This window comes from Stenella coeruleoalba, assembly GCF_951394435.1.
Source record: "Stenella coeruleoalba genome assembly, chromosome: 5".
NCBI lineage: Eukaryota > Metazoa > Chordata > Mammalia > Artiodactyla > Delphinidae > Stenella > Stenella coeruleoalba.
The window spans coordinates 30672613-30697978 of record NC_137150.1 but is presented as its reverse complement, the minus strand read 5'-3'; the positions used below and the strand labels follow the sequence as shown (position 1 = coordinate 30697978).

Here is a 25366-nt window from a genome sequence, read left to right as displayed (position 1 = left end):
ACAGCATATTTATGGGTCTTGTTTTTGTATCCATTCAGCAAGCCTGTGTCTTTTGGTTGGAGTATTTAATCCATTCACGTTTAAGGTAATTATCAATATGTATGTTCCTATTCCCATTTTCTTAATTGTTATGAGTTTATTTTTTCTTTTAAAATAAATTTATTTATTTTTGGCTGTGGTAGGTCTTCGTTGCTGTGTGCAGGCTTTCTCTAGTTGTGAGCGGGGGCTACTCTTTGTTGCGGTGCATGGGCTTCTCATTGTTGTGGCTTCTCTTGTTGTGGAGCAGGGGCTCTAGGCACGTGGGCTTCAGTAGTTGTGGCACGTGGGCTCAGTAGTTGTGACTTGCGGGCTCTAGAGCGCAGACTCAGTAGTTGTGGGACATGGACCTAGTTGCTCCATGGCATGTGGTATCTTCACTCCGCCATCAGGGAAGACCTATGAGTTTGTTTTCGTAGGTCCATTTCTTCTCTTGTGTTTCACACTGAAAGAAGTTCCTTCGGCATTTGTTGTAGATCAGGTTTGATGGTGCTGAATTCTCTTAGCTTTTGCTTGTCTGTAAAGCTTTTGATTTCTCCATCGAATCTGAATGAGATCCTTGCTGGGTAGAGTAATCTTGGTTGTAGGTTCTTCCCTTTCATCACTTTAAATATATCATGCCACTCCTTTCTGGCTTGTAGAGCTTCTGCTGAGAAATCAGCTGTTAATGTTATGGGAGTCCCTTGTATGTTATTTGTCGTTTTCCCCTTGTTGCTTTCAATAATTTTTCTTTGTCTTCAATTTTTGTCAATTTGATTACTGTGTGTCTCGGCGTGATTCTCCTTGGGTTTATCCTGCCTGGGACTCTCTGTGCTTCATTGACTTGGGTGGCTATTTCCTTTTCCATGTTAGGGAAGTTTTCGACTATAATCTCTTCAAATATTTTCTTGGGTACTTTCTCTCTGTCTTCTCCTTCTGGGACCCCTATAATGCGAATGTTGTTGTGTTTATTGTTTTCCCAGAGGTCTCTTAGGCTGTCTTCATATCGTTTCATTCTTTTTTCTTTATTCTGTTCCGTGGCAGTGAATTCCACTATTCTGCCTTCCAGGTGTCTTATCCATTCTTCTTCCTTAATTATTCTTGTATTGATTCCTTCTAGTGTATTTTTCATTTCAGTTATTGTGTTGTTCATCTCTGTTTGTTTGTTCTTTAATTCTTCTAGGTGTCTGTTCTTTAATTCTTCTAGATCTTTGTTAAACATTTCTTGCATTTTCTCGATCTTTGCCGCCATTCTTTTTCCGAGGTCTTGGATCATCTTCACTATCGTTATTCTGAATTCGTTTTCTGGAAGGTTGCCTATCTCCACTTCATTTAGTTGTTTTTCTGGGGTTTTATCTTGTTCCTTCATCTGGTACATAGCCCTCTGCCTTTTAATTTTGTGTGTCTTTCTGTGAATGTGGTTTTTGTTCCACAGGCTGCAGGATTGTAGTTCTTCTTGCTTCTGCTGTCTGCCCTCTGCTCTCCGTAATCTTTTGTATGAACAAACCACAGTTTATCTACTGTTGGTGGGCATTTGGGTAGTTTCTAGTTTGGAATTATTACAGATAGTTCTGATATCATTCTGTTATGTGATTTTGGTAAATAAACAAACAAACTTCCACGTTTCTGTTGAATCTGTAGTGAGGAGTGGAAGTACCGCCTCACAGCCAGGCATACATGGAGCCTTAGTGGACCCTGCCCAAGGATTCTTCAAAGGCTGTGTCAGTTTGCACTCCCACCAGCAGCATTTGAGAGTTCTGGTGCCTTAACACTGTCACCAACACTTGACCAATACCATACTGCCTTAATTATTCAGTTGATAGTACGCTTTCACATCTGGTAGAGATAGTTCCTCTTGATTATTCTTTTCTTGGAGTTTTCTTGCCTAGTCTTGTTTATTTTTCCATATGAAATTTAGAAATCAGTTTGTCTTGTTTTAGGGTGAAAGCGGGGGGGTGGTGGAAGTAGGGCATCCTTTTGTTGTTTTTATTGGGATCCCATTAAATTTATGCACTAACTAGGGAAAATTGACATCCTTATGAATCTGAAACAATCTAAAAACACAGTTTGCATTTTTATTTGTTAAAGTGTACTTTTTTCTCCTTGACTGTTTTAAAGATTTCCTTGTTTATTCCTAAGTATCTTTTTATTGTAGATGGGGTCTTTTCTATCTTCTGTTGTTTTTTAAGTATATATGAAAGCTTTTGATTCTGTTTATCAATTTTATATCCAATTACCTATTAAGTTCTCTTATTATTTGTTATAGTTTTTCACTGTTAATTCTTTTGGCTTTTTCAAGTATATTAGTATATTGCCTACATACAAATAGTTTTGTCTTTTCCTTTCCAGTTATGTTATATCATTTCTTTCTCTTGTTCAGTTGCATTGATGTACCTCCATATTTTATCAAATGCAGTGATAAGCAGTGGTTGTCATAGTGGGCATCTTTGTTTTGTTCCTGACTTTAGAGAGACTGTCATTAGTGTTTCCTAATTTTATATCTTTTTCTCATGTTAAGAAAGCTACCACTGCTTCCTGTTTTTTTTTAACATCTTTACTGGAGTATAATTGCTTTACAATGTTGTGTTGGTTTCTGCTGTATAACAAAGTGAATCAGCTATATGTATACAGATATCCCCATATCTCCTCCCTCTTGCATCTCCCTTCCACCCTCCCTATCCCACACTGGTTTCTATTTTAATTTTTGTTGTTGCCTACTTGTTTTCTTTGTAAATCAGGGGTGGGTATTGAATATTTTTAAGTGCCCTTTAAGCATTTATAGAGGTAATCACATTGATTTTTCTTAATTCTATTTGTAAATATATCGTAATACTTGTTATATTTTATAAATGTTTTATTTTGAATGTTTACCTCAATATCATGGAATGTTAGCTGATTTTGGGGGTATTTTATTTATTTTAAACTTTTTATTTTATATTGGTGTATAGCCGATTAACAATGTTTTGATAGTTTCAGGTGCACGGCAAAGGGACTCAGCCATACATATGCATGTATCCATTCTCCCCCAAACTCCCCTCCCATCCAGGCTGCCACATAACATTGAGCAGAGTTCCCTGTGCTATACAGTAGGGCCTTGTTGGTTATCCATTTTAAGTATAGCAGTATTTACATGTCTATCCTAAACTCTCTGACTATCCCTTCTTTAGGGAGGTGGTGTATTTTAAAATCAGATTTTGGTGTCAGTGCTCTTGCATCATTTATTAGTTTGCTAGGGCTGCCATAACAAAATACCACAGACTGAATTGCTTAAACAAAAATTAATTTTCTCACGGTTCTGGAGGCTAGAAGTCCAGGATTGAGGTGCCAGCAGAGTTGGTTTCTGTTGAGCCCTCTCTTCTGGTTTGCAGATGGCTGCCTGCTCACTGTGTCCCGATGTGGCCTTTCTTCTCTGTGCACAAGAAAGAGAGATCTCTGATGTCTTTTCCTCTTAAAAGGACACCAGTCCTTTCAAATTAGGGCCCCAACCTTTATGACCTCATTTACTTTATCTCCTTAAAGGCCCTGTCTCCAAACATAATCACATTGGGGGTTAGGCTTCAATGTATGAATTTTGGCGGTGGGGATACATAGTTCAGTTCATGAAGTGCCATAATGAGAATTTGCAAGTTTTCTATGCTTTGGAACAGTTGAAATAGCATTGGGATTATCTGCTCTTTAAAGATCTGGTGGGATTTTCCTGGTGGCGCTGTGGTTAAGGGTCTGCCTGCCAGGGCAGGCGACATGGGTTCGATCCCTGGTCCAGGAAGATCCCACGTGCCATGGAGCAGCTAAGCCTGTGTGCCACAACTACTGAGCTGGTTTTGGTAGACTATATATATTTTTTCTATGAATTACCTATTCCAGATTTTTAATTTTACCTGCATAGGATTATGCAGGGTATATAGTCTTAGAAGATTAGCAAAATCTGTTTCAGTGGTTTTCTCTGACATTTCTTGTTTTATATTTTCTTGATAGTTACCTAGTAGTTGAAATATTTTATTGATGTGTTTCAGAGAATCAACTTTTTGTTTAATGTTTCTTTCTTTTTAAAGCTATGTATTTTCTGCTTTTTTATTGATTAATTCCTTTTGTGCTTTCTTTCAGTTAATCATCTTTTTTCCTTCTCGAACTTTTGAGCTAGAAGTTTAATAAATATATTCTGTTTCATTTTTAATACTGTATTTAAGTCCATTGTAGAAAACATAGTCAAATAGCCACATCTAACTGTAGGGGAGGTTAGGAAATATGATAGCCGTTTGCCCATCGTTTCTTCTACAGTGGTAGAAACAGAAGCTGGATTTTTGGTGGATACTTAGGAGTCTCTGCTACACTCTCTAAATCTTTTTTAAATAAAAACAAATAATATGTACAAACGAAAAAACTTAAGTATAGAAACATGTAAAATGAAATGCAAATATTTTCTCTCTCCTTCTTATCAGTCTTTCCCAGAGGTAAGCACTATTAAGTTTCTTGTGTATCTTTCCAGAAAAAAATTTATATGTCAAGTATATATCAATATATTTACTTTTAACTGAAAAAATATTGTATTATAGACACTTCCACATCTTACTCTTTTTTCACTTTCTTTCCCTGTCATGGCATACAGGTCTACCTTATTCATTATAATGACTGTATAGTACTCCATTGTATGGATGGAACATTATTTAAACAGTACCGTGCTGATGGACATTTAGATCGTTTACAGTTTTTGTTGTTATAGCAGTGCTGCAGTAAACATCTGTGTGTATTAGTATGTTTTTGTGACTATATCCATTGGATCAGAACTTAGTAATGGAATTTTGTCAGTGGCATGAATTCTTAAAATTGTTTAAAAGAAAAAAAGAGGGGGAAGGTGGTATTTCTGGGTAGTCAAAGTCTCCTGAATACAAAACTCTACACATACTTGAAAAACTATATGTAGGCCAATAAGAAGAAAAAATAAAACTACCATTTCCATTCCTTTATCATAATTGTAAGACAGGAAACTACAAACTTCATATAACAATAAGTAGAACAATAAATACCACTTTTTAAAAAAAATTATTTATTTTTGGCTGTGCTGGGTGTTAGTTGTGGCACGCGGGATCTTTAGTCATGGCATGTGGGCTCTTAGTTGCAGCATGCAGACTTATTAGTTGTGGCATGCATGAGGGATCTAGTTCCCTGACCAGGGATCGAGCCCAGGCCCCCTGCATTGGAAGCTCAGAGTCTTAACCACTGGACCACCATGGAAGTCCCTAAGCACCACTTTCTAGTAGGACTGTTTCTTGAATTTTGGCAACAAGTCTCTGTGGAGAGCTGGAAGAAGTGTTGAGACACTGCTCAGAAGAAAGAGAAGGGAATTTAGAAGAAACCACTCAGGGAGAGAAAGTTCACTATAAGAGTGAAAATACTGGAAAAGAGTCCTGTTAGGTCAGAAGAGTTACTTAAGAGGAGGGACTTAAACATACACAAGAATCAAGAAAGCATGGAAGGGCATTCCTTCTAGGGAAGAAAGATTAAAAAAGAAGAGAGAAGCACCTTTGGAAATTGTGAAGTGAAGGAAAAATGAAGAAAGGTAAATTTATGTGTCTACAAGATAAAAAAAAAAACACAACACTGAAGGTCATACTACCCCTTTCCCTACCACCCTCTTCTAATATCAAGACACCCATTAACTAAGTGGCACTTTGTTATACTGACAGAAGAGGGCGCTCTTGAACTGGGAATCTTGTTCACCATCCCAGACTGTCAACCCTGTCCACAAAATGCAAATACAAGTAGTTTATCTATACAGAGCTACTAAGATAAGAAAACCAAAAATGAGAACAAAAAACTTCAATTGACAAAATGCCCTTCATTGTAAAAGTTAGTCATTCAGCAGATGATCACACTGCAGTAGAGTTCAGTAGCCTCAAATCATCACCTGAGTTATGAAAATCAAATTCAGAAACTAATGACAGAATGGACATAAAATAGGAAGAAGTAAAGTTAGAGGTGACTGAATTAAAATGGTGGGGGACAAAATCATATATGAGAAGTGAAGACAGAATTATAAAGTGCTCTAGGGAGATTGTATTTGAATGAAATTTAATAAGGAATGTTGAAGAAAAGTGGGAAAATAACCAAAAGCATAAAGAAAAAGGTAAAAAAATCAGAAAAAAGTGACTAAAATGGAAGATAGGCAAAGAAGACTGAACATACATATAACTGGAGTGTCTGATGAAGGACAAACAGGAAGAGAATTAATGTTTAAAACTGTAATCCAAGAAGACATCCCAGAAAAAGACCCAGAGCTACATAATGAAAGAGCTCACTGAGTGTATGGGAAAATTAACCAAGAATGATCAAACTCGAGTAAATATCCACATATAACTACTAGATTTTTTTTTTTTTTTTTTTGGCTGCACTGGGTCTTAGTTGTGGCATGTGGGATCTTTGTTGTGGCATGTGAGACCTTTAGTTGCGGCATGCAGACTTCTTAGTTGTGGCATGTGGACTCCTAGTTGCGGCTTGTGGGCTTCTTAGTTGTGGCATGTGGACTCTTAGTTGCAGCATGCATGCAGGATCTTGTTCTCCAACCAGGGATCGAACCCAGGCCCCCTGCATTGGTAGCGTGGAGTCTTACCCACTGGACCACCAGGGAAGTCCCACTACTAGATTTTGAAAAGAAAAATCCTCAAGACTTTGGGGCAAAAAGATTAAATAACTTACAAAGATGGGAGAATTAGAGTAGCATCAGACTTTTCAAAAGCAACAACAAAACAAGGCAACAATAGAGAAGCACTTCCTGGAGACTCCAGGAAAGACTAAAGATTTTATATCTGGCCAAGCTGATGTTCATGTATTAAGACTAAAGAAAACCAGCTAAAACTGAGGGAATTCTGTGTTCCCAGGCTCTTCTTGAGGAAGCTTCTAGAGGATGAGTTTCATCCAACCAAGAGATTACTGGACAAATTTTAGGAAAAGGATTGATGGTGCTTATTTAATTATAAGACTAGAATAAGGTTGGGAATGAGGGTAGAGAACAATGTATAAATGCTATGTTTCAGTTGCAGGAAAAAATGCCACTGAAAGATGGAAGAGAAGGAAGAGTGAAAGAGTATAGCAGAATAAGTATACTGATTGTTGTGACTCAACAGATATTAATAGTAGACAACCCAGTTAATAAGACATTAGATGAGGAAACAGACTAAGGGCATTAAAAAGGTATAATTACAAAGGTAACCACTAGACCAAAAATATAAATCTTTATAAACAGCAACATAAAACATATTACTTAAACAGTAAATATAACATGGTACACAGAATAATTACAAGAATAAAAAACATCTGAAATACCAATAAATATGAATGGCCAAACTTATTTATTAAACTTGTTTATCTCATTTATTAAAAGAAAAGGATGTTCAATTTCCCTCATAAAGCAAGACCAACTATATGTGGTGTACAAGAGACAAAGTGATTCTGAAAAGTTAAACGTAAGGGATGGGGAAAGGTATGTCAGGAGAACAGAAACAATGCCGTGTGTGTGAGCCTAATATTGGGTGATGTGAAATTCAAGTATTTACTGTGACAAGGAAAGACATTTTTAAATGCTAAAAGCCATAATTCACAGTGATGATGTAAAAGATCTATGCTCTAAATGATAAAACTACCATCTTTAAAAAGGAGAAACTATAGGATGTCCAAGGAGACATAGGTAGAAACAAATAATAATAGATTTAAATGTACCATAATTAGTACAAAGTAGGTCAAATGGACGAAAATAAGTAAGATATAGAAGACCTCAATAATGTCACAGATAGATATTAAAGATCTATTTCAGACTTTACAGCCTGGTAATAGGCAATGAATCTTATTCTCAAGTGCACATGGAACATTCACAAAAGTTGATCACATATTTGGTCAGAAAGAAAGCATCCTAGCAGTCCATAAAGCAAAAATATTACAAAACACAATGATTAAGACTAGAAATTTATAGCTACAACAATAAAAGCACTGTCTCATTTAAAATAAATCTGTTAATTCTTGAATAAAAGGAGAAAATATAAGCCAAATGACAGAATTCTAAGAGAATAAAGATAATGAAAACACTACATATCAAAATCTATGGAATACTGTCTATGAGAGGAGGAAAATTTATAGCCTTAATTGCTTAGTGAAAAATGAAAGAAGGAAAAGAAACTAAATTCTCCATTCAAAAAGATGGGGAAAAAATATTCTAAAGAATAACAAGACAGGATTTAATAAGGATAAAAGCAGAAATTTTATGACTTGGGAAATAGAAAAATAGCTGTAACTAATGGAATAGAGTAACTACTAGCTAACTTAAAAAAAAGGCACAAGTAAAAAGTGGAAAGGAGAAATGATAGAGATAGAAGAAATTTAAAAATCATAAGAGGTTAGATGAACTGGACATTTTATTTGGAAAATACATTTTACCCAAAATTGACCCCATTAGAGGTAGAAAGCCTAAGTGGACCAAATTACATAGTGGTTATTTCACAAAAATAGCACTAGACCCAGATAGTTTCATGTGGGAATTCTATGAAACCTTCCAAGACCAAAGAATCACAGTGCTACATAAATTATTTCAGATCATAGACAGTAAACACACACACACACACCCTGTACAAATTCTTTTTATGAAACAAGTATGACATTGATATACCTGAACCTGATATAGAACTGAAAAAGATTTCAGATTGGCATCATTTACCAATATTGATGCAACAATACCAAATAAATGTTAGCTAACAGACTCCAACACCATGTTAAAATTATATACCATAAGCAAGTGGGATTTATTATAGGAATGCAAGGTTGGTTCTAGAAAATCTATAATGTACTGCATTAATAGATAGACCAGAGAAAGATTATATGGTTGTTTTCATACAATGCTGAGAAAAGGCTTTAAGAAAGTTCAACACCCATTTCTAATAGGAACACTCAAGAAAGTAGGAATTGATGAATACTTAACATGATAGTTTAATATACACTTTTTCAAAACCAAGCATCTTAATATGGAAATACTTACACTAAGATCTGGGACAAGGCAAGGATGCTCTCTATCTCCACTATTATTTAACATTGTACTGGAGGTATTAGCCAATACAATTAGATAAAGAAGAAGATCAGTTAGAGGCAAAAAGCTTTGCAAAAGTTGACCTATGCTTTTGTATGACATAATATGCTAAAAATCCTAGGGAATGCGTGATAAAACTGAAACAATAAATAGGGAACAGGATATAAAATTAACCTAGGAATAGTCTTCATATACACAAACAGTAACCAATTATATTGTGGTAATGTAAAAACTCATTTTGCATAGCAATAAAGATAAAATATTTAGTAATAAACTTATGGGGCAAATTTTAAAACTTCTGAAAAACATGAAAACAGACTTGAACAGATGCAGAGACATCCCTTGTTCCTGGATATTGAGTTAATATAAGACCATCAGAAGAAAAGCTATGGCCATATCCTTTATTAAAGCATGCTGTAGTTAAAACAGTGTAGTCCTGGCACATAAATAGATCAGTGGAATAGAATAGAAAAGCTAGAAGTTGATTCAAGTACATATAGAATTCTGGTACATATGATAAAGGTATTATGTCAAATTCCATGGGCAAAGATTAGCTCTTCAATAAATGGTGCTAAGGAATTGCCTGGCAGTCCAGTGGTTAGGACTCTGCTCTCTCACTGCTGAGGGCCCGGGTTCAATCCCTGGTTAGGGAACTAAGATCCCACAAGCTGTGCAGTGTGGCTCCCCGCCCTGCAAAATAAATAAAGAAAGAAATGGTGCTAGACACCTGGATAGCTGGTTAGGAAAATATAAAATTTTATTTGTAGTTTATACCATATGCAAAAATAAACTAATAATAGATCAGAGAACTAAATATAATAAGTGAAATATTTAAAGAACGCATAGATGAATTTCTCTAACTTTAGGAGAAGGTAAAGGATTTTGAACTATGATTTAAAATTCAGTTTCAGTTAAAAAATTGATAAATATGACTATATAAACATTTAAAAATTCCACTCTGCATAGCAAAAAAATACATGAAGTTAAAAGACACCCAGGGGGACTTCCCTGGTGGCACTGTGGTTAAGAATCCACCTGCCATCGCAAGGGACACAGGTTTGAGCCCTGGTCCAGGAAGATCCCACATGCCACGGAGCAGCTAAGCCCGTGCATCATGACTACTGAGCCTGCACTCTAGAGCCTGTGAGCCACAACTACTGAGTCTGCGTGCCACAACTGCTGAAGCCCGCGTGCCACAATTATTGAAGCCTGAGCACCTAGAGCCCGTGCTCTGCAACAAAGAGAAGCCACCACAGTGAGAAGCCCACGCACAGCAACAAAGAGTAGCCCCTGCTCGCCGCAACTAGAGAAAGCCCGCACACAGCAGCGAAGACCCAGCGCAGCCATGAATGAATGAATGAATGAATGAATGAATGACAACCAGGAATTCCCTGGTGGTCCAGTGGTTAGGACTCCATACTTCTACTGCAGGGGGCACAGGTTCAATCCCTGGTTGGGGAACTAAGATTCTGCATGCCTCGTGGTGTGGCCTCCCCCCAAAACAACAACAACAACAACAACAACAACAAAAAAGACAACCAGCAAACTGGGAGAAAATATTTGCAACATATATCACAAATAAAGGACCAATATCCCTAATACATAAAGAGCTTTTTTAAAAATTGAAGGAATAAAGACTAAAACTGATAGAAAAGCAGGCAAAAATCATGAATATATAGCTCACAAAAGAAGATACAAAATGGACCTTAAACATATTTGAAAGATGTTCAGCTTTACTCATAAAGCTAGAAATGCAACTTAAAATTATACTGAGTTATTTCTCTTTTGTCAGATTGGCCAGTGATTCAAAACTTGAAAATACTTTCCATGGCAAGTCTGTGGGGAAGCAGACACTGTCATGTGTTGATGGTAAGAGCTATCTGAGAGTTTGCCCCGGCAGTCCCACTTCTAGGAATTTACCCTGAAGATACACTTCCCACTTTACACAATTATAGATGCACAAGGTTCCTACTGTTACAGTGTTATTTATAATTGCAAAGTATTCTAAACAACCTGAATGTAAGTGTCAAAATAGTGTACACAACACATAGGAGATTGGTTGAATAAACTTTGGTACGTCCACACAATGGAGTACTATGCAGGAGTGAAAAAGTGAGGAAAAGCTCTATGAACTGATATGGAGTGATTTCCAGGATATATTGTTAAGTGAAAAAACTCAGAGTGCAAGAGAGAAACTCAGAGTGTGAGAGAGTATCTATAATTTGTTACTTTCCATCTAAGGTGGAAGGGGAATTAAAAATCTATAAATGTATCTACTCATTTTTGCAGTGCACACACAAAGGATAAATCAGAAAGTGATGACATTAATAACAGGGTGAGGGAGTTCCCTGGTGGTCCAGTGGTTAGGACTCAGCACTTTCACTGCTGTGGGCCCGGGTTTGATCCCTGGTTAGGGAAATAAGATCCCGAAGGCTGTGCAGCACTGCAAAAAAAACCCCAAAATAAAAACATCGTGAGTGGAAGGTATGGGGAGTGACACTATTAACCTATATTAATGTTTACATACTAAAAATAAAATCAAGACAGGGTGGGGGTAAACCTTTGAAATAAAAACAAATGAAACTGTTTCAAATGAATAACTTTTGAACGCAATAGTCTAATGACAGAAATAGTCATAAAGAAATACTGAATATTAGGTTTTTGTTTTTTTGCTGTCATATGGGTTAGCAATTCTGAAACCATTTCATTTACATTTGAGGATTGAATAATAACTACATTTTGAGGATAATGGGAGTTAGATGTCCACTATAGGAGAAAGGAGTTATAGTATGGAAAGGGGGATACTAGAATGAACCCTGTAGTTGAATTGGAAGTTGGAATTGGAGTTATCAGTATGAACTCCTGGTTTTCATATTACTTACAGAAATGTGTGTGTGTGTGTGTGTGTGTGTGTGTGTGTGTGTGTGTGTGTGTGTATGTAGATCTCCTAGCTCTGTGCTCTGGGCTAGCTTCTTAGAAGCAGCCATTTATTCTAACCCCCACCCTTGGGGACCTGGGTCCCTTGGAGAAATGGCTGATTCTAGGGCTTGGGGCAGGAAAAAAATACAAGATGAACCTGAAAGTAAGGTAATTCCAGAATGTAAGGTAATGCTCAAAGAATGATGGAGAAGCATCAAAAGGGCATAGGATCCACCTTGAATGAGCTCTCACTGTCAAATGTGGGACACTTTGAACATAAAATAAATGTTGGTGGTAAAGATTACAATCCACATAATAAAACAAAAATCTATACCTTCATACTGTGGATTTCCCATAAGTAAATGGGAAGGGCAAAGACATTTTTGACAATAGAATACCAAGTAATAAATGGAGAAGGAAAAATGGAGTTAGAAAAATTGTTTGGCAGTTATCATGGCAGAAATTGGGTTAATAATCAAGGATCATCTATGAAGGCTAACTAAACCTACTAGGTAAAAGCTTGATGAAGCATAGGATTTTTACATAGTTTCAGAATATTTCCCTACAAAATACTTATTAATTACAAGTGGAAAAATAGTAACTTTACAGGGGAGAAACCTGACATATATCACCACCATTAATGGACAAATTGACATCATGTGCCTTTTGATGTGATGCACTTGAGAGGGTCACTTCTGTGATATTCTGCCAAAAATGCTTTACCTGAAATTAAACATGAACAAACATGAAACCCAAATAACCAAGTAACTGACCTGTAGTCTTCAAAGATGTTATGAACATAAAAGACAAAGATTGAGGGGAAAGAATCAAGGCAGGCTAAAGAGACCACATGACCACTCAGAGTACCAAGTGATCTTGGGTCAGGTTCTAGAACCAGATTTCTGTTGCTATAAGGGATGTTATTGGAATAACTGGTGAAATTTGAATAAGGTTTTATAATAGATAATAATATATTAATGTTAATTTCCTGATTTTGATAATATCAGTGAAGTTATAGAAGAGAATGTACTGTTCTTAGGAGGTAGACACTTAGGTACTTAGAGGTAAAGAGGCGTCGTGTCTGTAACTTATTCTCAAAACAGTTCAGGAAAAAAAGTTGTGTGTATGGACATATATATAGTTAGAGAATATATATACAGACACATACTTAAGAGACAGACAGAAAAGCAGGGAAGGCAGGTTGGGAGAGGGAACTATGAAGCTTACATGGTAAAACGTTAATAAGTGGGGAATCTGGGTGAAGGATATTTAAATTTTTTTGTATTCTGGAAATTTTTATGAAAGTTTGAAATGATTTCAAAGTAAGGTAAAAAAAAATGTATTAAATATGCCAAGTTCAAATAGAACCTTTAAAAAAGACTGTACTGGTTTATCCTCTTCCATTTGTGTATGAGAGTGTTTTCCCTTCCAGCAGGGAGGAGGTACTGCCTCTGCCTGTTGTCCTGCTTCCTGGGAGAACCTGTGGTAGGGAGTAGCTATCCAGCCTGTAATTCTGTAAATGTCTGTCATTCTATAATGGAGTTGGATCTTGTTTATCATTTTGAGCTCAAGAGTAAATTTATCCCTGCAGGTTGTTGATGAGCGAGAATTTTTTGAGATCATGCCCAGTTATGCCAAGAACATCATCGTTGGTTTTGCAAGAATGAATGGGAGGACTGTTGGAATTGTTGGCAACCAACCTAAAGTGGCTTCAGGTAGGAGGGAGACACTCTCATAGACCTTGGGGGGTGGTTGGGAGCCAGGGCTGCCTGGGCCCAAGGTGCCCATCTTCTGCCTTTTCCTCAGACACAGCCTTCAGTGGCTAGAGAAAGAAACTCAAATATCAATAGCTGAAGTTGCGAAAGCTCCTTTGTCTCTTAATTTCTCAAAATTAACATAAGCATCTGAAAATGCTTCTTTCATGCTTCTCTAATTTTTTAAGGGTTTATAGATAACTTTCCTCCTCAACTTTTAAGGTCTTTACTTTTTCAGAGGCCTGCTTTCTGTCCCCCTAGTTACATTATGTCTCACCCACTAAACTGTGAGCCCCATGAGGCCAGGGGTGTTAGTGTCTTATTCACAGTTTTCTCTTTTGTGCTTTTGATGGTGCCAGGAGAACAGTTGGTCCGTGACAAGTTATATACGCTTTTAAAAATAATTAATTAATTAATTTGGCTGCGTTGGATCTTCGTTGCTGCACACAGGCTTTCTCTAATTGCAGCGAGCAGGGGCTACTCTTTGTTATGGTGCGTGGGCTTCTCATTTTGGTGGCTTCTCTTGTTGTGGAGCATGGGCTCTAGGCGTGTGGGCTTCAGTAGTTGTGGCATGCGGGCTCAGTAGTTGTGGTGCAAGTGCTAGTTGCTCTGTGGCATGTGGGATTTTCCCGGACCAGGGCTCGAACCCGTGTCACCTGCATTGGCAGGCAGATTCTTAACCACTGCACCACCAGGGAAGTCCCTGATCCATGACAAGTTAACAGCATCTTGCTATGTCTGTACCCCACAGCTTTCTGGTGAGATGGTCAGACTTGAGTAACAGCCAGGGTGTGGGGACTCTTCCATGGTTGTGCTCTGGGTGGGGTTGGGGTCTCTGGATAGTGCTTCCCTCCTTACTATTTTCCTTCTTAGGTTTCCTTTGAATCCCTATGTGGGACGCATACACCCTCCCTTTTTGACCTAGCCTCATCTTTTATTTCTGCTGTGACAGTTTCTCCTTGTCTTTAGAAAAAGGTTTGTAAAAGTGTTTTTTATTGTGGTAAAATATATATAACATAAAATTTGCCATTTTGACCTTTTTTTTTTTGTTACTAAACTATGGTTGATTTGCAATATAGTGTTAGTTTCAGGTGTATAGCAAAGTGATTCAGCCATATGTGTGTGTGTATATATATATATGTACATATATAACTTCTTCAGATTCTTTTCCATTATAGAGTATTACAAGATATTGAATATAGTTCCCTGTGCTGTACAATAAATCCTTTATTTTGTATATAGTGGTGTGTATCTGTTATTCCCATACTCCTAATTTATCCCTCACCCCCTCGCCTTTCCTCTTTGGTAACCATAAGTTTGTTTTTTATGTCTGTGAATCTGTTTTTATTTCGTAAATAAGTTCATTTGTATTATTTTTTAGATTCCACATATAAGTGATAACATATAATATTAGTCTTTCTCTGTCTGACTTACTTCACTCAGTATGATAATCTCTAGGTCCATCCACATTGCTTCAGATGGCAATATTTCATTCTTTTTTATGGGTGAGTAATATTCCATTGTGTGTGTGTGTGTGTGTGTGTGTGTATACACCATATCTTCTTTATCCATCCGTCGATGGACACTTAGGTTGCTTCCGTATCTTGGCTATTGTAAATGGTGCTGTTATGAACATTGGTGTGCACGTATCTTTTTGAATTAGAGTTTTTGTATTTTCTGTATATGTACCCAAGAGTGGGGTTGCTGGATCATATGGTAGCTGTATTTTTAGTTTTCTTAGGAGCCTCCATAGTGTTTTCCACAGTGGCTGCACCAACTTACATTCCCACCAACAGTGCAAGAGGGTTCCCTTTTCTCCACACCCTCTTCAGCATTTATTATTTGTAGACTTTTTGATGATGGCCATTCTGACTGGTGTGAAATGTTGCCTCATTGTAGTTTTGATTTGCATTTCTCTAATAATTAGTGATGTTGCGCATCTTTTCATGTTCCTGTTGGCCATCTGTATGTCTTCTTTGGAGAAATGTCTGTTTAGGTCTTCTGCCCATTTTTTGATTGGGTTGTTTGTTTTTTTGATATTATTTTAACCATTTTTAAGGGTACAGTGCAGTGGCGTCAATTACATTCACAATGTGTGAACCCATTACCACTAACTTTCCCCCCCAAATTTCAAATCATCCCAAACAGACAATTCATTTCCATCCTACCTCCCACCCTTGGTAATCTTAATCTACTTTCTGTGAATTTACCTATTCTAGATATGCCATATAAGTAGAATCATACAATATTCGTTCCTTTGTGTCTGGCTTGTTTTACTTAGCATAATGTTTTCAAGATCCATTCATATTGTAGCATGTATCAGAACTTCATTTTAATTTTTCATGTCTATATAATATTCCATTGCATGTGTATAACTGCATTTTGTTTAATCATTTATCTGTTGATGGACACTTGGGTTGTTTCCACCTTTTTGCTATTGTGGATAATGTCACAGTGAACATTGGTGTACAAGTATTTGTTTGAAACCCTGTTTTCAATTCTTTTGGGTATACACCTAGTTGTGGAATTACTGAGTAATATGGTAATTTTAGGATTACTTTTTTGGGGGAACATCACACTGTTTTCCACAGTGGCTGCACTGTTTTACATTCTCCTTAGCAATGGACAGGGTTCCAATTTCTTCATACTCATCAACACTTGTTATTTTCTGGTATATTTTGATAACAGCCAGTCCTCATGGGTGTGATGTATTATCCCATTGTGGTTTTCATTTATATTTCCCTAATGATTAGGGATGTTGAGCATCTTTTCTTAGGCTTATTGGCTATTTGCATATCTTTGGAGAAATGTCTATTCAAGTCCTTTGCCCATTTTTTGATTACTTAGAGTTTTTTTGTTGTTGTTGAGTTACAAGCGTTCTTTGTATACTCTGGATATTAAACCCTTATCAGATAAATGATTTGCAAATATTTTCTTCCATTCTTTAGGTTTTCTTTACGCTTTCTAGATAACGTCATTTGATATACAAAAGTTATAAAATTTGATGAAGTCTAATTCTCTTTCTCTCTCTCTTTGTTTTTGGTTGCTTGTGCTTTTGGAGTCATATATAAGAACTTTTTTGCAAATCCAATGTCATAGAGCTTTTCCCATATGTTTTCTTTTAGGAGTTTTATGCTTTTAGTTTTCACATTTAGGTTTGATCAGTTTTGAGTTAATTTTTACATATAGCGTAAGTTAGGGGTTCAGCTTCATTCTTCTTCTTTTTTTTTTTTTTTTTTGGCAGTATGCAGACCTCTCACCGCTGTGGTCTCTCCCGTTGCGGAGCACAGGCTCCAGACACTCAGGCCCAGCGGCCATGGCCCATGGGCCCAGCCGCTCTGCAGCATGTGGGATCCTCCCGGACCGGGGCATGAACCCGCGTCCCTGCATCGGCAGGCGAACTCTCAACCACTGCGCCACCAGGGAAGCCCCATTCTTTTTTTTTTTAATAGATCTTTATTGGAGTATAATTGGTTCACGATACCATGTTAGTTTCTGTTGTACACCAAAGTGAATCAGCCATATGCATACATATGTCCCCATATACCTTCCCTCCCACCCTTGCTATCCCACCCCTCTAGGTCATCGCAAAGCACCGAGTTGATCTCCCTGTGCTATGCTGCTGCTTCCCACTAGCTAATTATTTTACATTTGGTAGTGTATATATGTTGATGATACTCTCACTTCACCCCAGCTTCCCCCTCCCGCCCTGTGTCTTCAAGTCCATTCTCTGTATCTTTATTCCTGCCCTGCAATTAGGTTCATCAGTACCATTTTTAAAAATATTCCATATATATGCATTAGCATTTGTAGAGAGCTTCATTCTTTTGCATGCGGAAATTCAGTTATCCCAGCACCATTTGTTGAATAGACTATTCTTTCCCTTTTGAATGGACTTGGCATTTTTGTCAGACATCAGTGGGCTGTAGATATATGAGTTTATTTCTGGGGTCTCAATACTGTTCCTTTGGTCTGCAAGTCTATCCATGTTCTAGTATCACACTGTTTTGATTACTGTAGGTTTGTAGTAAGTTTTAATATTGGGAAGTGTGAGTCTTCTCATGTTCTTCCTTTTCAGATTATTTTGGCTTTTTTGGGACCCTTGCAATTCCATATGGATTTGACTTTTGGCCTTTCCATTTCTGCAGAAAAGGTTGTTGGAATTTTGTAGTGATTGCATTGAATCTGCTGATCACTTTATGAAGTATTGACATTTTAACAATGTAAAGTTTTCTAACTCACGAACACAGGATGTCTTTCCATTTATTATTTATTTATTTTAAATTTTTGGCTGTGTTGGGTCTTCATTGCTACACGTGGGCTTTCTCTAGTTGTGATGAGCAGGGGCTACTCTCTGTTGCGGTGCATAGTCTTCTTATTGCAGTGGCTTCTCTTGTTGCTGAGCATGGGCTGTAGGTGCGTGGGCTTCAGTAGTTGCAACATGTGGGCTCAGTAGTTACGACATGCAGGTCCCAGAGTGTGCGGGCTTCAGTAGTTGCGGTTCGTGGGCTCAGTAGTTGTGGCTTGCAGGCTTTAGAGCGCAGACTCAGTAGTCATGGTGCACAGGCTTAGTTGCTCCGTGGCATGTGGGATCTTCCCAGCCCAGGGATCAAACTCACGTCCTCTGCATTGTTAGGCAGATTCTTAACCACTGCGCCAAAAGTGATGTCCCCTTTCCATTTATTTTGGTCTTCATTTATTTCTTCAGCAGTGTTTTGTAATTTTCACTGCACAGGTCTTTAACGTCTTGGTTAAATTTACTCCTGTTTTATTCTTTTAGTTGCTATTGTAAATGGAATTCCTTTCTCAATTTCTTTTTTGGATTGTTCATTATCGGTTTATAGAAAGACAACTCTGCAACTGCTTTTTGTTTGCTGATCTTGTAACCCGCAACTTTGCTGAATTTATTAGCTTTAGTAGCTTTCTTGTAGATTCTCTGGAATTTTCTACATATAGGATCATATTTAATGCATATAAAGATAGTTTTACTTCTTCTTCTCCAATTTAGATGCCTTTTATTATTATTTTTTCTTGTCTAATTGCTCTGGCTGGAACTTCCAACACAGTGTTGAATAGCAATAGTGCCATTGGGCATCCTTGTCTTGTTCCTGATCTTAGGGAGAGAACTTTGTGTTTCACTATAGAATATGATGTAAGCTGTGGGTTTTTCATATATGGTCTATGTCATGTTGGGGAAATTTCCTTCTATTTGTAGTTTTCTGAGTGTTTTATCATGAAAGGTGATAGATTTTGCCAAATGCCTTTTCTATGTCGATTGAGTTGATCATGTAGCTTTTGTCCTTTGTTCTATTAATGTGTTGTATTATACTGATTGATTTTTTTGTATATTGAACCATTTTTGCATTCCTGGGATATATCCCATTTGGTTATGGTGTCTAATCTTTTTTTTTTAAAATAAACTTTATTTTTTAGAGCTTCTTTTAGCTTCACAGTAAAATTGAGTGGGAACAACAGAGCATTCCCATATATACTCTGTTTTCACACATGTACAGCCTACCCCACTATCAGTATGCTGAACCAGAGCACTGTGTCTGTTACAATTATGGAATGTACATTGACACATCATTACAAGTCCCTGGTTTACTATAGGGTTGACTCTTGGTGTTGGATATTCTGTAGGTTTGGATAAATGTGTAATGATATGTATCCACCACTTGCAGCATCATATAAAATAGTTTCACTTGCCCTAAAAATCCTCTGTGCTCCACCTATTCATCACTCCCTTCCCCCTAACCCTGATAGCCTGATAAACCCCTGGCAACCACTCATCCTTCTACTGTTTCCATAGTTTTCCTTTTCCAAAATGTCATATAGTTGGAATCATACAGTATGTAGCTTTTTCAGATTAGCCTCTTCCAGTTAGTTATATGGAGGAAGCTGGTCTGAGAAGACCACATACTCTATGATTCACGTTTCCTCTGTGTCTTTTCACGGCTTGATAGCTGATTTCTTTTTAGTGTTAATATTACATTGTCTGGATATATCACAGTTCATTTATCCATTCACCTACTGAAAGACATCCTGGCTACTTTTAAGTTTTGGCAGTTATTAATAAAGCTGCTAAAAACATTTGTGTGCAGGTTTTTATGTGGATGTAAGTTTTCAACTCATTTGGGTAAATACCGAGGAGCATGATTGCTGGCTCAAATGGTAAGAGTGTGTTTAGTTTGTAAGAAACTGCCAAACTGTCTTCCAGAGTGGCTGTACTAATTTGCATCCCCACCAGCAGTGAAGGAGACTTCCTATTGCTCCACATCCTTGTCAGCTTTTGGTGTTCTCAGTGTTCTGCATTTTGGCTATTGTGATGTGTGTAGTGGTATCTCACTTTAATTTGCATTTCCCTGATGACGTATGATGTGGAGCGTCTTTTCATATGCTTATTTGCCCTGTCTGTGTTTTCTTTGGTGAGGTATCTATTCAGGTCTTTGGCCAGTTTTTTAATTGGGTCGTTTTCTTATTGTTGCATTTGTTTGACCTAAACAGAGGTAAACTCAAAAAGATGAGTTTATTCAGGAATAGCAGAGGAACTGTAATTTAGGACAAGCAAACCGTAGCAAGCTACAGGTGAGTCCATTGAGGGTTTGGGGCAGGTTGTATTTATGGATAGGAAATGTAAAGAGGGGAGAGTCCAGTTAGAGTCAGTTAAAATAGACAACAAATGGAGACCAGCCTTGAAAACTTCCTGAGCAGATAAAATCAGTCCAGTCACAGAAACAAAACTCAATTCAGCCCACTTGGTGAGTCCATCCTGACCTGGGTCATCTCCCATTCATGAAACTTCCCAAGGTTGATATGAGATAACCCCTGATCAACCCCCTGTCATCTGAGAAAATTTTGGCACTATCAGTGTTCTGTAAATCAGGCCTTTAAAGGAAATCAGTTTCTTAGTCCTTAAGTTTTTGTCTTCCTGAGGGCACTGTGTGAGATTTTCCAATTACATCCTCCAGTTCTCTTTTAGATTGAAATTCTTTCACAAGTTTTGAGAGTTCTTTATATATGTTAGATAGCAATCCTTTATCAGATTGTGTGTTTTGCAGATACTTTCTCCCAGTCAGTGGTTGTCTTCTCATTCTCTAGACAGTGTCTTTCACAGAGGAGAAGTTTTTAATTTTAGTGAAGACCAGCTTACCAATTATTTCTTTCATAGATCATGCCTTTGAAAGTAGTGTATCTAAAACGTTGCTGCTATTTCCAAGGTCACCTAGGTATTCTCCCATGTTATCTTCTATGAGTTTTATAGTTTTGTGTTTTACATTTAGGTCTCTGGATCCATTTTGAGTTAATTTTTGTTAAAGGTATAAGGTTTGTCTACATCAGTTTTTTTGGATGTGGATGTCTAGTAGTTCCAGCATCATTTGTTAAAAAGACTGTTTTTCTTCCATTGTATTACTTTTGGTCCTTTGTCAAAGATCAGTTGATTATATTTATGTAGGTCTATTTATGTAGGTCTATTTATATTATGTAGGTCTATCTGGGCTCTTTATTCTGTTCCATTGATTTGTTTCACCAATACCATACCCCTGGATGATATTGAGTATTTCTATCCATGAACATGGAATATCTCTACTTACTTAGCTTTTTTATTTTGTTCATCAGAGTTTTGTAATTTTTCTCATATAGATCTTGTTTTGTTAGATTTATGCCTATGTATTTTTTTGGGGGGGTGGGGGTGCACTAATGTAAACGGTATTCTATTGTTAGTTTCAAATTCATTGCTGGTATACAGGAAAGTGATTGACTTTAATAAATTCACTTTGTGTCCTGCAGCTTTGCTATAATTATTAGCTTCAGCAGTACTTTTGTTCTTTAGGATTTTCTACATAGACAGTCATGTCATCTGTAAACAAAGAAAGTTTGATTTCTTCCTTCCCAATCTGTATGCCTTTTATATATTTCCTTTCCTTGTTCCATTGTATTAGCGAGGACTTCCAGTATGGTTTTGAAAAGGAGTGGTGAGAGGGCACATTCTTGCATTATACCTGATCTTAGTGGGAAAGCTTCTGGTTTTTCACCATTACGTATGATGTTAGCTATAGGTTTTTGTAGATGTTCTTTATGAAGCTGAGAAAGTTCCCCTGTATTTCTAGTTTGCTGAGAGTTTTTATCATGAGTAGGTGTTGGATTTTGTGAATGCTTTTCTAGATCTATTGATATGTGGCCATGCCACACAGCTTGCAGGATCTTAGTTTCCCAACCAGGGACTGAACCCAGGCCCTGTCAGTGACAAGTGACAGCATGGAGTCCTAACCACTGGACCACCAGGGAATTCCCTGCATTTGTTTTTTAAATCACGTAAGAAATAAAAAGTGGTGTTACAGGAGATAGGAGAAGATGGTGGAAGAATAGGACGCGGAGATCACCTTCCTCCCCACAGATGCATCAGAAATACATCTACACGTGGAACTGCTCCTATAGAACACCCACTGAATGCTGGCAGAAGACCTCAGACCTCCCAAAAGGCAAGAAACTGCCCACGTACCTGGGTAGGGCAAAAGAAAAAAGAAAAAACAGAGACAAAAGAATAGGGATGGGACCTGCACCAGTGGGAGGGAGCTGTGAAGGAGGAAAGGTTTCCACACAGTAGAAGCCCCTTTGCGGGCAGAGACTGTGGGTGGCGGAGGGGGGAAGCTTCAGAGCCACGGAGAAGAGCACAGCAACAGGGGTGCGGAGGGCAAAGTGGAGAGATTCCCGCACAGAGGATCGGTGCTGACCAGCACTCACCAACCCAAGAGGCTTGTCTGCTCACCCGCCGGGATGGGCTGGGGCTGGGAGCTGAGGCTCAGGCTTCAGAGCTTAGATCTGAAGGGGTTAGTGCCACGGCTAGTCAGGAGGGAGTCTGGGAAAAGTCTTGAGCTGCCAAAGAAACAAGAGACTTTTTCTTGTCTCTTTGTTTCCTGGTGCACGAGGAGAGGGGATTAAGAGCGCTGCTTAAAGGAGCTCCAGAGATGGGCGCGTGCCGCAGCTATCAGTGCATACACCAGAGACGGGCATGAGATGCTAAGGCTGCTGCTGCAGCCACCAAGAAGCCTGTGTGCAAGCACAGGTCACTATCCCCACCTCCCTTTCCCGGAGCCTGTGCAGCCCGCCACTGCCAGGGTCCCGTGATCCAGGGACAACTTCCCCGGGAGAAAGCATGGCGCGCCTCAGGCTGGTGCAACGTCACGCAGGCCTCTGCCGCCGCAGGCTTGGTCCGCACTCCGTACCCCTCCCTCCCCCCAGCCTAAGTGAGCCAGAGCCGTCGAATCAGCGGCTTCTTTAACCCTGTCCTGTCTGAGTGAAGAACAGACGCCCTCAGGCGACCTACATGCAGAGGCGGGGCCAAATCCAAAGCTGAGCCCTGGGAGCTGTGCGAACAAAGAAGAGAAAGGGAAATCTCTCCCAGCAGCCTCAGAAGCAGCGGATTAAAGCTCGACAATCAACTTGATGTACCCTGCATCTGTGAATACCTGAATAGACAACAAATCATCCCAAATTGAGGAGGTGAACTTTGGGAGCTAGATTTATTATTTTTTCCCCTTTTCCTCTTTTTGTGAGTGTGTATGTGTATGCTTCTGTGTGAGATTTTGTCTGTATAGCTTTGCTTTCACCATTTGTCCAAGGGTTCTGTCCATCTGTTTTTCTTTTTTTACTTTTAAAAATTTTTTTCTTAATTATTTATTATTTTAATAACTTTATTTTATCTTACTTTATTTTATCTTCTTTCTCTTCTTTCTTTCTTTCTTTCTTTCTTTCTTTCTTTCTTTCTTTCTTTCTTTCTTTCTTTCTTTCTTTCTTTCTTTCTTTCTTCCCTCCCTCCCTCCCTCCCTCCCTCCCTCCCTCCCTCCCTCCCTCCTTCCTTTCTTTCTTTTTTTTCTCCCTTTTATTCTGAGCCGTGTGGAGGAGAGTCTCTTGGTGCTCCAGCCAGGCGTCAGGGTTGTGCCACTGAGGTGGGAGAGCCAACTTCAGGACACTGGTCCACAAGAGACCTCCCAGCTCCACATAATGCCAAATGGTGAAAATCTCCCAGAGATCTCCATCTCAACAACAACACCCAGCTTCACTCAACGACCAGCAAGCTACAGTGCTGGACACCCTATGCCAAACAACTAGCAAGACAGGAACACAGTCCCATCCATTAGCAGAGAGGCTGCCTAAAATCATAGTAAGTCCACAGACACCCCAAAACACACCACCAGACGTGGACCTGCCCACCAGAAAGACAAGATCCAGCCTCATCCATCAGAACACAGGCAGCAGTCCCCTCCACCAGGAAACCTACACAACCCACTGAACCAACCTTAGCCACTGGGGACAGACACCAAAAACAATAGGAACTACGAACCTGCAGCCTGCGAAAAGGAGACCCCAAACACAGTAAGATAAGCAAAATGAAAACACAGAAAAACACACAGCAGATGAAGGAGGAAGATAAAAACCCACCAGACCTAACAAATGAAGAGGAAATAGGCAATCTACCTGAAAAAGAATTCAGAATAATGATGAAGATGATCCAAAATCTTGGAAATAGAATAGAGAAAATGCAAGAAACATTTAACAAGGACCTAGAAGAACTAAAGTGGAAACAACCAATGATGAACAACACAATAAATGAAATTAAAAATATTCTAGAAGGGATCAGTAGCAGGATAACTGAGGCAGAAGAACGGATAGGTGACCTGGAAGATAAATAGTGGAAGTAACTACTGCAGAGCAGAATAAAGAAAAAAGAATGAAAAGAACTGAGGACAGTCTCAGAGACCTCTGGGACATTAAACGCACCAACATTCGAATTATAGGGCTTCCAGAAGAAGAAGAGCAAAAGAAAGGGACTGAGAAAATATTTGACAAGATTATAGTTGAAAACTTCCCTAATATGGGAAAGGAAATAGTTAATCAAGTCCAGGAAGCACAGAGAGTCCCATACAGGATAAATCCAAGGAAAAACACGCCAAGACACATATTAATCAACTATCAAAAATTAAATAGAAAAAAAACATTAAAAGCAGCAAGGGAAAAGCAGCAAATAACACACAAGGAAATCCCCATAAGGTTAACAGCTGATCTTTCAGCAGAAACTCTGCAAGCCATAAAGGAGTGGCAGGACATATTTAAAGTGATGAAGGAGAAAAACCTACAACCAAGATAACTCTACCCAGCAAGGATCTCATTCAGATTTGATGGAGAAATTAAAACCTTTACCGACAAGGAAAAGCTGAGAGAGTTCAGCGCCACCAAACCAATTTTACAACAAATACTAAAGGAACTTCTGTAGGCAAGAAACACAAGAGAAGGAAAAGACCTACAATAATAAACCCAAAACAATTAAGAAAATGAGAATAGGAACATACATATTGATAATTACCTTAAATGTAAATGGTTTAATGCTCCCACCAAAAGACTCAGACTGGCTGAATGGATACAAAACAAAACCCGTATATATGCTGTATACAAGAGACCCAATTCAGACCTAGGGACACATACAGACTGAAAGTGAGGGGATGGAAAAAGATATTCCATGCAAGTGGAAATCAGAAGAAAGCTGGAGTAGCAATTCTCATATCAGACAAAATAGACTTTAAAATAAAGACTATTACAAGAGACAAAGAAGGAC

General features: G+C 38.3%; 1 protein-coding gene across 2 annotated transcripts in view; it reads left to right on the top strand.

Annotated features, from left to right (window-relative positions):
- PCCB (propionyl-CoA carboxylase subunit beta) overlaps positions 1 to 25366 on the top strand; it is a 90696-nt gene that overhangs the window by 47871 nt on the left and 17459 nt on the right. For both annotated transcript variants that reach the window (XM_079922193.1, XM_079922194.1), the window contains exon 10: positions 13593 to 13716. In XM_079922193.1, coding sequence (XP_079778319.1) covers positions 13593 to 13716 — 124 coding nt within the window. The remainder of the gene's footprint in view (positions 1 to 13592; positions 13717 to 25366) is intronic.